The sequence below is a fragment of the Rhincodon typus genome, chromosome 11, assembly GCF_021869965.1.
Source record: "Rhincodon typus isolate 14 chromosome 11, sRhiTyp1.1, whole genome shotgun sequence".
Lineage (NCBI taxonomy): Eukaryota > Metazoa > Chordata > Chondrichthyes > Orectolobiformes > Rhincodontidae > Rhincodon > Rhincodon typus.
Genome location: NC_063342.1, coordinates 56,151,336 through 56,163,646, shown reverse-complemented (window position 1 = coordinate 56,163,646; position 12,311 = coordinate 56,151,336). Strand labels below are relative to the sequence as shown.

Here is a 12,311-nt window from a genome sequence, read left to right as displayed (position 1 = left end):
CCCCTGCCATGGTACTGGAACAACCCTCAAAGTGACATTATGAGAGAGAAAAGTAAACCCCACTTTGCCTTTGACCAGTCGGGAGCCTATGACACAGCTGACCAAGTTATCCTCCTCAATCACTCTTTACTATCACGTGCGAGTCTTCCGACTACTGAAGCTTCTCATCCACCTATGGAAGTAAACCTTTGACTCTTCTGCAACTACTAGAGTTTTGTCAAATATAACCATTTTCTAAGAAGACCCTCAACAGGGCAGGCACACTTGCATCAGTTAATATATGCATATTAAGCATAACTGAACATATTAAAAGCTTATCATTCAGTACAGAGGAGGCACTTCAGGCCATCAATTCTGCATTGCCAAAAATACATTACTACCTACACTAGTTCCACTTCTGACATTTCAAGTGCTCATCCACTTATTGACTGAGTTTACCGCCTCAGCTACCCTCTGAGGCAGTGCAATCCAGACCCTCAAGCCAAAAATTGTTTTCGCAAATCTGCTAAGCCTCCTGCCTTTCATTTTAAAAGTATGCCCCCAGGTAATCCTTTGACTTTCTATTCATGCAGTCCATGCCCCTCAGAATCTTCTACACCTCTATCAGGTCCCCACACCAATTCTCTCTGCTCCAAAGAAAACTCGAGCTTTTCCAGCCTTCCTTCATTGCTGAAATGCTCCAATTACAGGCAACATCCTGGTGAACCTCCTTTGCACCCTCTCCTGTGCAATCACATCCTTCATTTAGTGCGGTGACCAGAAGAGCATACAGTACTCCAGCTGCAACTTAATCAAAATTCTGTACGGCTCCATGATCTCCCTGCCCTTATAATCTATGCCGCAACTGATAAAGGCAAACATCTCTCATGTCTTGCAACTCTACTAACGTGGTCTGCTGCCTTCAGTGACCTGTGGACAAGCACCCAAGATCCCTAGTTTCCAAGTGTCTTGCCATTAACTGGCTACTCCCTTATCTTACTCCTTCTGCCAAAGTGCATCATCTGAAATTTACTGGGATAAATTCTATCGACCAATGATCTGCCCATCTGACTAATCGTTTATATTCTCCTGGAACCTAATATTTTCATCCTGTCAACCACCCTACCAATCTTTGTCATCCACAAATTTATCATCCTCCCACATTCTCATCTATATTATTTATGAGTATCACAAACAATAAGGGACCATGCACTGATCCCTGTAGTGTACTACACGGTGTGTACATAGACAAACTCATGTACCACCACCACCATCTGTCTCCTTTAACTAGGCCAACTTTGGACCCAACTTGCCAAGTTACCCTGGATCCTATGAGTGTTTACCTTTTTATCACTTCCCCATGTAGGACCTTGTCAAAGGCCTTGCTGAATTCCATATAAACTTCACCAACTGCCCTATCCTCATCTAAGCACTTGGTCGACTTCTCGAAAAATTCCACTAGATTTGTTAGGCATGGCCTCTCTCTGACAAAGCTGTGCTGACGGCCCCTGATCAAACTTCCTTTCTCTAGATGGACATGAATCTTCTCCTTCACTATTTTCGCCAGTAGTTTGCCAACCAGCACAATATGACCTCATGGCGCAGCATATCCCCCACTCAATCATTAAGCCAGGGGATCAACTGTCATTCAATGGAGATTGCAGGAGGCATGCCAGAAGCTGCAACGGGTATATCTAAAAAAATGGAGGTGTTGACACAGGGAAGCTAACGAACAAACTACTTGCGTGCCAAACAGCAGAAGCAACAAATGTTAGGCAGAGCTAAGTGAACTCACAACCAACAGATCAAATCTAAGATCGGCAGTCCCACCACATCCAGTCAAGAATGGTGGTGGACAATTAAACAACTCACTGGAGGAAGAGGCTCCACAAATATCCCCATTCTCAATGGTGCAGCAGGGGTGTGTAGGTTGGGTGGATTAGCCATGGGAAATGGAGGGTTATTGGGATAGGGCAGTGTCTGTATGGAAAGCTCTTCAGAGGGTCAGTGTGGACTCGACGGGCCGAATGGGATGTTTCCACAGAGTAGGGATTCTATGTTCTAAAACAGCATTTGCAGCGATCTTCAGCCAGAAGTACCATGCGGATGATCCATCTCGGCCTCCTCCAGTAGTCCCCAGCTTACAGATACCAGTCTTCAGCCAATTGGATTAACTCCACATCATATCAAGAAACGAATGGAGGCCCTGGATATGGCAAAGACTATGAGCCCTGACAACATTCCAGCAATAGTACTGAAGGACTGTGCTTCAGAACTTGTTGCTCCCTTGGGCAACTTCTTCCAGTATAGTTACAACACTGGCATCTGCCCAACAATTTGGACAATTGCCCAGGTTTGTCTTGTACATAAAAATAGGGCAAATCCAACCAGTCAATTCCCACCCCAAAAGGTCTACTCTCAAGCATTAGTAAAATGATGGAAGGTATCACCAAGTGCTATCAAGCAGCACCTGCTCAGCAATAACCTGCTTAGTAACGCCCAGTTGGATTCCAGGGTCACTCAGTCCTAACATTACAGTATGGGTTCAAACCAAGTTAAAAATGCTGAATTCCAGGGGTGAGCTGAGAGTAACAGCTCTTGACATCAAGGCTGTATTTGACTGAGTGTGCCATCAAGGAGCATGAGCAAAGCTAGAATCAATGGGTATCAAAGAGCAAACCTCTCTGCTGTTTGGAGTTATTCCTGGCACATAGGAAGATGGTCACGGGTGTTGGAGGTAAGTCATCTCAGCTCCAGGACAATTCTGCAGGAGTTCCTATGGGCCAACCATCTTCAGCTGTGTCATCAACAACCATCCCTCCATCAGAAGGTCAAAAGTTGGGATGTTTGTTGATGATTGCACAGGTACAGCACAATTTGCAACTCCTCCAATACTGAAGCAGTGTGTGTTCAATTCAAAATCTGGACAATATCCAGACTTGGGCTGACAAATGGCAAGTAACACTCATACCACACAAACGCCAGGCCATGGCTATCACCAATAAGAAGCAATTTAATCAGTGCCCCTTGACATTCAATGGTATTACCACTGAATTCCCATTATCAACATCCTTGGCGTTACCATTGTCCAGAAACTCAATTGGACCAACCATATAAACACAGTGGCTACAAGAGCCGGTTATACCACATCTCCTAACTCCCCAAACTTGATCTATCATCTACAAGGCACAAAACAGGAGTGTGATTAAATACTCCCCAATTGCTTCAATGGGTGTGGCTGAACAATACTGAAGAACTGTGACACTATCCAGGAAAAGCTGCCGCTTTATTGGCGCTGCACCCACAAGCATCCACTCCCTCCACCATCGATGCTCAGTAGCAGCAGTGTGTATTATCTACAAGATCCACTACAGAAATTCAGCGATGATCCTTCGACAGTACCTTCCAAACCCACACGCGCTTCCATCTAGAAAGGCAGTGGCAGCAAATACACGGGAACACCACCACCTGCAAGTTCCCTTCCAAGTCACTCACCATTCTGACTTGGAAATATATCATCGTTACTTCACTGTCACTGGGTCAAAATCCTAGAATTCCCTCCTGAATGGCACTGTGGATCAACCCATAGCAGGTGGACTGCAGCAAATCAAGAAATTCAGCATCACCTTCTCAAGGACAACTAGGGACATAATAAATGCTGGCCAGCCATATTCACCCCAGTAATGAATTATATTAAAAAAAACACTATCGCTAGGCTCACTGGTCGATCGTTTCCTTGTCTAACCCTGCCAGTCTTTTTGTAAAATGGAACACATTAGCTGTCCTCCAATCCTCTGGCCCCTCCCGTGGCCAGAGATGATCTTAAAATTTGGGTCAGGGTCCCTTTAATTTCCTTCCTTGTCACCAACGGCAGCCTGGGATACAACTCATCCAGACCCAGGGATTTCTCCATTTAAATCCGCCAAAATCTCCAACACCTCCTCACTTCTGAGACCAATCTGCTCAAGAGGTTGGCAATCCTACTTTTCAAATTCTGTTCTTGCAGAAGACAGATGTGAAGTACTCATTTAACACTCAACCAATATCCTCCAGATTCACGCACGTGCTCCCGAATCAGCCCTACTGTTTCCATGATTATTCTCTTTCCCCTTGGTATATTTGTAGAATATCTTGGGATTCTCCTTGATCAGGCTCACCAGCATATTCTCATACCTCTCTCTGTTTCCTAAATCGCTCTCTTCAAAAACCCCATCTGCACTTTCTATACTTCAAGGGCTTCCATTGTTTTGCTCGCTTTGGACCTGTTATATCTCTATCTTCCTTTTTATCCAGTCCTGAGTATTCCTAGATATCCATGGTTCTCTGGTCTAGCTGCTTCTAGATTTCACCCCAAAAAGGAACATAATGGGCCTCCCTCAACCACATCTGTGACAGCAAAAACATAGCAGTTCCATGCATCATTCCATACCTTTAACTTGCCTATCTAACTTGTTATAGCCCCAGCAGTAAGGTAGAGGCCACTCAGCCTTGCCTTATTCGCTTGAGATACCACATAGCTATATACATCTAAGCTTATGCAAATCGTTTGTAGATTTGATAACATTGAGAAAAAGAATTGTGGTACTCAAATCCAGTTATCACAGGAAGGATTTAAATTTGTATATTTCCTTGGCTCCTAATCTGCCTGTGTTATGGGCTATACATCTGACATCTAGTTTTGAATGAACCACAACTATTTATAATTAAGCTATTGGAAACAGAAGCTTTCACGATCATGTTTCTTCACAAACTTCATTTCACGATCACTGCCTGAGGCTAAGCCAGACTATTCATGACCTCAAGGCCGGATTTCATAAAAGTGAACCTCTATCCCATAACCTTCCAAAACAGAATTTGATTATATCTGTCATATGAGGAATTGGCACTGTTCAGGTCATAATTCATCTTTGAACAATGTCACTTTCTCCCTCCACAGATGCCAATTGAACTGTATTTTCTGCAGTTTCCTTTTAACATTTGAAGGATTCCCCACGTCATCAATTACACAGGTAGATGGTTCCGGAAGTGAGTCTGCAGGCCAGACAGTCTTGTAAAAATAGGTCATGTGTTGGTAAGCCATTGAGTAGATCACACATGCAAGCCCTGCTTCAACCATGGTTATTCACCTCCAAGCAAATTCCAATTTGGAGGTTAGTAAGTCATTGCATCTTATACATGAACAATACTGTGGGCACATTGGTGGTGGGGGAAGCGAATGTTGAAGGTTATAAATTCAGTCCAATCAAACAGGCTGTTTTATCCTGGATGGTGTCAAGCTTCTTGGGCGCTGTTGGAGTGGCACTCATACAGACAAGTGGAGAGTGTTCCACCACTCTTCTGACTTGTACTTTGTAGATGGTGGACAGGTTTTGGGGAATTAGGATGTCAATTGATTGCTGTTAAGTTCCAAGTCTCTGACCTGCTCTTGTATGCAGAACACGTTCATGGCCGATCCGGTTAAGATTCTGGTCAACGGATCTCCCCTACTCTTAAAAAGGATATTGATGCATGTGCCCATGCCACAAGGATTTAAGTATTCAAGGCAACTCAACACCCCCTATTCTCTCAAAGTTAGTTACGCTTGGGCAATTAATGTTGGGTTTTTCTGTGGTGTTCATATAAAAATATAAAATGCCACTTTTTTTCTGCATACACTGGTTCACTTATTTGTGTCTAACCTATTTTACAAATCCTTAGCTCTCCCTTCAGACTCAACAGGCCTCTACTCATGGCTTAATTGATACTATTTGGTAATTAGGCCAGTTACAAGCAAATTGTTAATTCAAATTTTAAAATATATTAATGAAAGGTTCAACGTGACATTCCAAGAAGGTCCAGTTAACTGGTGTTTGGCTTTTCCTAACTGCATATTTTAGTTTTTCTAAATATCTTTGGCAGATTCTCAACATAATGTACAGAAAAAAATTTCCGCCACTCAAAAGTTGCTACTCATCTTGGTGAATGTGTAGTAGTTTATAGGGGAGGAGGAGAGCAGAATCTCATGCATACACACAATTAATTTCTCTTATTCTATACTATAATCAGAAAGGGATACACAAAAGGAAGGATCAGGAAACAACGGTAGCTCAAAGAACCAAAATCAACAATAAAATGCAGCAAACATGTGATTTTCCTACCTTTATAGCTTTGATGGCAGCTTTAGTAATAAGAATCATCTTTGCCCGAGAAATCGGTGGCTTTAGCTCCATCAGTGAAAAGAGCTGAAATGCACAAGAAAACACAATTAGTATTGGTTGTTTTAAGCTCAAGTTCCTTTCAAGTTATCACAGGATTGAGTATGCTTTGGCATGAGTTAGTGTCATACTGCATTGCCACTGTTTCCGCTGGCTAGAATTGTAAATCCAACAAAAACCAACAAATATAGTTCACATTTCACAAAATTTCTACATCAGTTTTCTCACATTGCTTAGAAATTCTCAGGTATATGAGAAACAGCATTTTCTGTAAATCGAGATATAGATTCACCAGGATGTTGCCTGGGATGTAGCACTTTAGCTACAAAATAAGGCTGGATAAGCTATCGGGTTGTTTCCTTTGAAGCAGAGAAGGTTGTGAAGCGACCTGATAGAGGTGTATAAGATTATGAGGGGCATGGACAGGGTGAACAGAAAGCAGTTATTTACATTAGTTGAAGAGTCAATAACAAGGAAGCACACTTTTACAGTGAAAGGCAGGAGGTTGAGAGAGTTGAGGAACAATGGTTTCATAGAGGGCGATGGGATCTGGAATGTAGTAGCCGGTAGTTTAGTAGAGATGAGTAACCTTACCACTTTTAAGAAGTGCTTGGTTGAGCTTGAAATGTCAAAACATTCAAAGCTATGGGCCAAGTGCCATATTCTCAGACGTGTAGATTCAGCACAGCTTTGGTGCTGGGGACTTATGTGTCCAAAGTGCCTCTTTTATACTCTATGATTCTGTCCATTACTTCAGTTGCAGAGTGGTACCATTACCTCCACTAAGTCTTTAAATCAAGGAACCTCATACTCAACATTCACTCATTTACCATGAGAGAAGATTGCTATGTTTGCAACAATATTACTATCACTAGGTTCTAATAATTATTAATCAGATGGCTATCAACAGTAGGCTAGGAGTTCACAAGCAGTTTACAATAATCAGTTACACCTCTGATACTTAACTAAATGGAATTCAGATACGCTGGTCTTCAGCTGGGCAAAAAGGACATTGAATAGGTTTCACGTAGAAAAGCAGGTGACATGTCTTCGTTAGCAGCTTGTTGACATCTCACTAAAGTTGACACTTTGTCACTTGTAAAATTAATTTAGGTAACTGAATTCGATGTTTAATATGTTCCTCTTCAAACATTCAGTAAACAATATGCAAATTATTTCTGTCCACAACTATCTAGTTAATCTATCAACTGTCATATTAGCAAACTGTTCTGATTTAGGCTGCAAAAGCAGCACAACTTAGCTCGCAGTTAAGTTTATCTGGAAAAGTTAAAACAAAAATCAATTGGGTGAAACTTTGTTTTTATTTAAATTACATAAATAAAATGTATTTATGCTGACAGAAAAAAATGCTTGATTCTTAAATATTAATCCCTCAAAGTAAGCCTAACATACACAAATGATCCAAAAATCATTTACTATGTAAATCAATCTGTCTGGAACTGAATAGCAGCAAAACTGAATTAAAATACAACACACACATTTACTTCTATGCATATACCAACACCATGCCCAGATCTCCATAAAATACTCAAATAGTTTACACTGCAACGTTGTTATGCAAAGTTCAAATGCAGTACATTGAAAAGTACATGCACATTTTTAAAATTACCTTCCTCAGATCAGAGCGGGCAAAATAGTCAATCACAAACTTCTTCTCATCCAATATTCAAGTCTCTGTATCAGTCAAGTCAAGCAATTATGATGACCTGTCAACACCTGCCTCACAGTAGAGAGGAACTATAGCACTCTAATTCGTATCCCAGATGCAATCAGCCAACGATAATGTTTGCTCACCCAATCAAATTTGTTAGTCTGATACTTTTCTTCCCAACTGTACTGGCTCGAACAATTATTTGAGAATTTGCAGAGGTCAACATTCTACTATAGTACTTAAAAATATTTTGCATTCCATATTATACTTAATAGTGATACATTGTTAAGAAATCCATTTGCTGCACTGTTGAAATGAGAGATTCCCACTGTCTGGAATACTACTAATGTAAAATTGTTGGTGAAATGAAAAGCAATCATATTCTTCTTACTCAAACTAAGTCTAGGACCGAGGAAACAGTTGCAAGATTTAGCTGAGTAAGACATGTGCATTACTTGAATCACTCCTTTTAGGTCATTGCTCAGGTATAATCTGCAAAGAAGCAAATTAACATGGCCAAGATTTTAAAATCAATAAGGCCTGGTCCTCAAAATCAGGAGAACTATTTTCCCACTGTTTTACGATAGTTTGACACCCATTTTGCAAGACAATGTACAAGGAATCAATGTCATATCATCCTCAAATGAAGTAGGGTTATAGACCAGGGAACACAGATGTAAGTGAATCATTACTCTTTGCCTTCATTGCAAACTGCTAATAATCTATATTTATAATCCTCATATATTTATGATCCTTCAACTACATCCCGATTTTGTTTTTTGGTAGGGAGGGGAGGAGCAAAGAAAGGGCACAATTCCATGACAAACTCATTACTACAGTAATGAAGCTTTTTCATTAAAGACACAAATGAGTTTGGAATAAAAACTTATAATAATCACAGTAGGCACAGACATAAGGCATATATTATCAATGTCTTTCAAACTGTCCTTGAAGTTAGAAGGCACTGCATACATGGGTGGAGTGGTTCAGAAATTAGTCAAATACTGGCTCAAGAGGAACAAGCAAACAATGGTTCTACTGGCACCAGATCTTCATGAACAACCTGAGGCATTTTAGGCAGTCACTGTTGTTATTTACAAAATATATAAATTTGAAGTGGAAAATTGGAACTGAAGTTTTCCAAATTTGGAGAAGATATCAAGAACAACAACAAGTAACCAGGGACCATGGTATCAAATTCACATGAATTTGACTAGATCAGAAAGGTGGGCTGGTTGGTTGCAAATACCATTCAACGTGCAGAACCATCGAGAAAGTTTAAGAAAAATTACAGATTACAGAGGCAGGTTTTTTGTACAGCCACAAAAAATGGCTAGGAAAGACGATGCTAAATTGGAGAATGCAGCATAAATCTCAAGCAGCAGCTATGGCTCAGGTCACAATATAATGAGAAAGACTTCCATTGGTTTCTAAGAGGATAACTGGGATTAGGCACCCAAATTGCAAGATGCTGAAGAAGCTAGGTCTATTATGTAGACAATCAGCTGAGGCCAATCTTATGAATATTGTAATGGATTCTCCAAGATAAACATGATATACAATAAATAAATGCTGCAAGATGACACAGCTTCAAAGTTAAAACAGGAAAGGATTTTGCTTTCAGCGTTACCAAGCATAATTTACCATTAAGATATATGGTAATGAAGCTGGTGTCTCCTATGAGCCATTTTCCCATCATTAAAAAGAGCCAAATGATCACATTACATATGATTCTATTTCATAAGACTCTTGTAAAAAAATTCCATGTCTGCAACGGGTGCCATTTAGCATACTCTTATTTAGCTGTAAATAAAGCAATACTGGATGGGACAAATGGGAACCAGAAATACCTTTTTTAAATACTGGACATTATTATTAATATAATAACAATAGCAATGGTTGTCATTTAGCATTATCTTATTCACCTGAAAATAAACAGATACTGGATAGAAGTGGGGAACAAGAATAACTCTCAAAGTTTTGTCTCTGACATACTGCCAATGTAATTACAGTTACTGACTGGATAGTCAATGGACTTAAGCGCATGTTTAAATAAAATTGTTGAGTGATAAATGTGCTTAGTATGCAATGTTTGTGAAGTTCCACTACGTACACACTGAGAAAGGAGAAAGCTAGTTCTTCTTGAATATTATTCACTTGATATTTAATTGCTTATGTTTGGACATAAAATTCCAACTATGCAAATGCTATTAAAAATCTAGACCTGATTAAATAGGAACAGAATTTCTAATTTACTGAAACAAGTTTAATCAAGTTTTACAAAATATTCCGTTATGAAGGTGATGAGTTGCAGGTTTCGGCCTCCTCGCTAATATTTTCACTGTTCAGAAGTTTCAGCAGGAGAAACCAAGGTGCAATTTTAGAACTAATCTTCAAGAAAACTGTTCAACGTGCGATCAAGACATGAAACGTGTGGCAATTTTAAGAAAGCATTGTCTGTTCATAGATGTATATATTTTCATGAAAATGAATGTTTTATGGACAAATTTATGCTATAAAGAAAATCATTATTCCACCTTTTTGAAAAAGTTTAGTTATGGAAATTAAATGAAACATTATGAAGATATTGCAAAGTGTGGAACCTCAGAAGGTTTTAATAAAAGGTCCACATTAATTTGACAATGTACTACTAAAGCTACAGAACACCAGTCACATCAAAATTAAACCTGTGAAGTGTGGAAATTTGGTGACAAACACCCAAGAGTTGTGGCAAGCTCATGTGTCAAATCTTAAAAAAAATACTACAGAAGGTAGTTTATATTTCTCTATTTTATAGTCGATTATGAAAAACAAAGATGGCTTTTATTTATTTATGTTGTGTCTTATTTACTAATTTTATTAGTTTAATCTTCTGGTTTGTGTGGATTTCATTGTTCTCCATCACGGTCACTAGTCAAATACCATGCAGCTCTGGATGGAAAAGCCGTATCCTTGCGTACAGCCTTGCAGGAAAAATCCACTGTGGTGAAACAAGCACCTTCTTGAAGTGACAGTATGAAGTTTAGAACACCACATCACCACTGCAAATTTGAAAACCATGGTTTCTTACCCATGCATATTGACTTCAGCCAATTCAGATGCAGTTATTCCCATCTGTGTAGCATGTCTTTCCAAGTGAGCTTGAGTGATTTATATAAATTTATATATTTTAACAAACTCTTCATTCCACGTTATCATGACTTTTTACTTCTGTTGCTCAAGAAAACCAAGTGAATTAGATCCATGATTCTATATAACAGAGCAAGTAGACCTCTCTACTTCACATCACTGAATGTATGGGCATGCAAACAGATTATTATTAGGCTTGTATAAATTGAAACTTGGAGCACAGAAGAAAATTATAATAAATCGTTACATAAATGCAAGCTCAGCCTCAATTAAAATCCTAGTATGTCAAAAGTATTAGACAGGTGTAAAGATGATTAATGAAAATGATTTGAGGGTGAGAAACTTTAGTAGAGGTCAGATTAGTGAAGTTAGCCTGATGGTGTGAGTGAGAGAGAGAGTGTGTGTGAGCGAGTGAGAGTGAGAGAGAGAGAGTGTGCACGCGGTGGGGCGGGCGGGGTGATTTCAGAATGGGACAAAACTTGAAAGATCAAGTACTAGAAGACGACTTTCAAGATTCAACAGTGAAAAGATCAAAAACATTCATGCAGTGGGCAGTCAAGATCTAGAGTGCAAGATCTCAGAATATAGTAAAGGCAGATTGAATTGTGGCTTTAAAATGGGGATTAGATAATTTTATGATACAGAAACATTTTCAGGGAGATGGGGAGTCACATTGTTCACAACCAAAGTGACAAACCAAGAAACTATTGATTGTAATGAGATGGGAAATGTCATACTTGGATGAACAGTATATTCTTGGCCGAAAACCTTTTATGATCCCCAAGAGATATGAACATTTCTGAAGACGGTTTATACTGTAATTTTTGGAATTGGTGCTCATAAAATCAAAAGAATAACTAAAAAGGTAAAATTCTTCTGTACCAATGAATGAAGGAAATTTATTAATTTTCAAATGGAAGTGGTTACATTAGCCACTTGAAAAGAGGAAACACCATAGTTGTTGAGTCGATAATCCTAACAGAAATATCCATTCCTTGAACTGTTGCAATTATAATGAAATGTGTAACAAATTAAACTATTTGGTACATGCAGAAATAAAACAAAATTTCCAGACTTACTGTGCCACCAGGAAGCACTCTAACCTGAGTGGCCACTATAACTACGTCCAATAATTGAAGATGATGTTCAAGGGCTTGGGTCAATTCCTCGGGTACTTCACAACGGCTACTGCATTAATGGTCTGCTATGTAAAGCAATTTATGACAAACAGCAAAAAGCTTTTCATGGTTCTATTTTTACAGCTAAGAATTCCTAACACTCTCACTCAATTTCCTGCTCTACCGCAGAAGATAAATGCGAGTACGCTGCTCCATTTG

The 12,311-nt window shown here is 39.4% G+C and overlaps 1 protein-coding gene across 2 annotated transcripts in view; it reads right to left on the bottom strand.

Moving 5' to 3' along the window:
* The window catches only part of scaf4a (SR-related CTD-associated factor 4a), an 86,342-nt gene that overhangs the window by 41,878 nt on the left and 32,153 nt on the right, over positions 1 to 12,311 (bottom strand). For both annotated transcript variants that reach the window (XM_048602595.1, XM_048602594.1), the window contains exon 2: positions 6,117 to 6,200. In XM_048602595.1, coding sequence (XP_048458552.1) covers positions 6,117 to 6,200 — 84 coding nt within the window. The remainder of the gene's footprint in view (positions 1 to 6,116; positions 6,201 to 12,311) is intronic.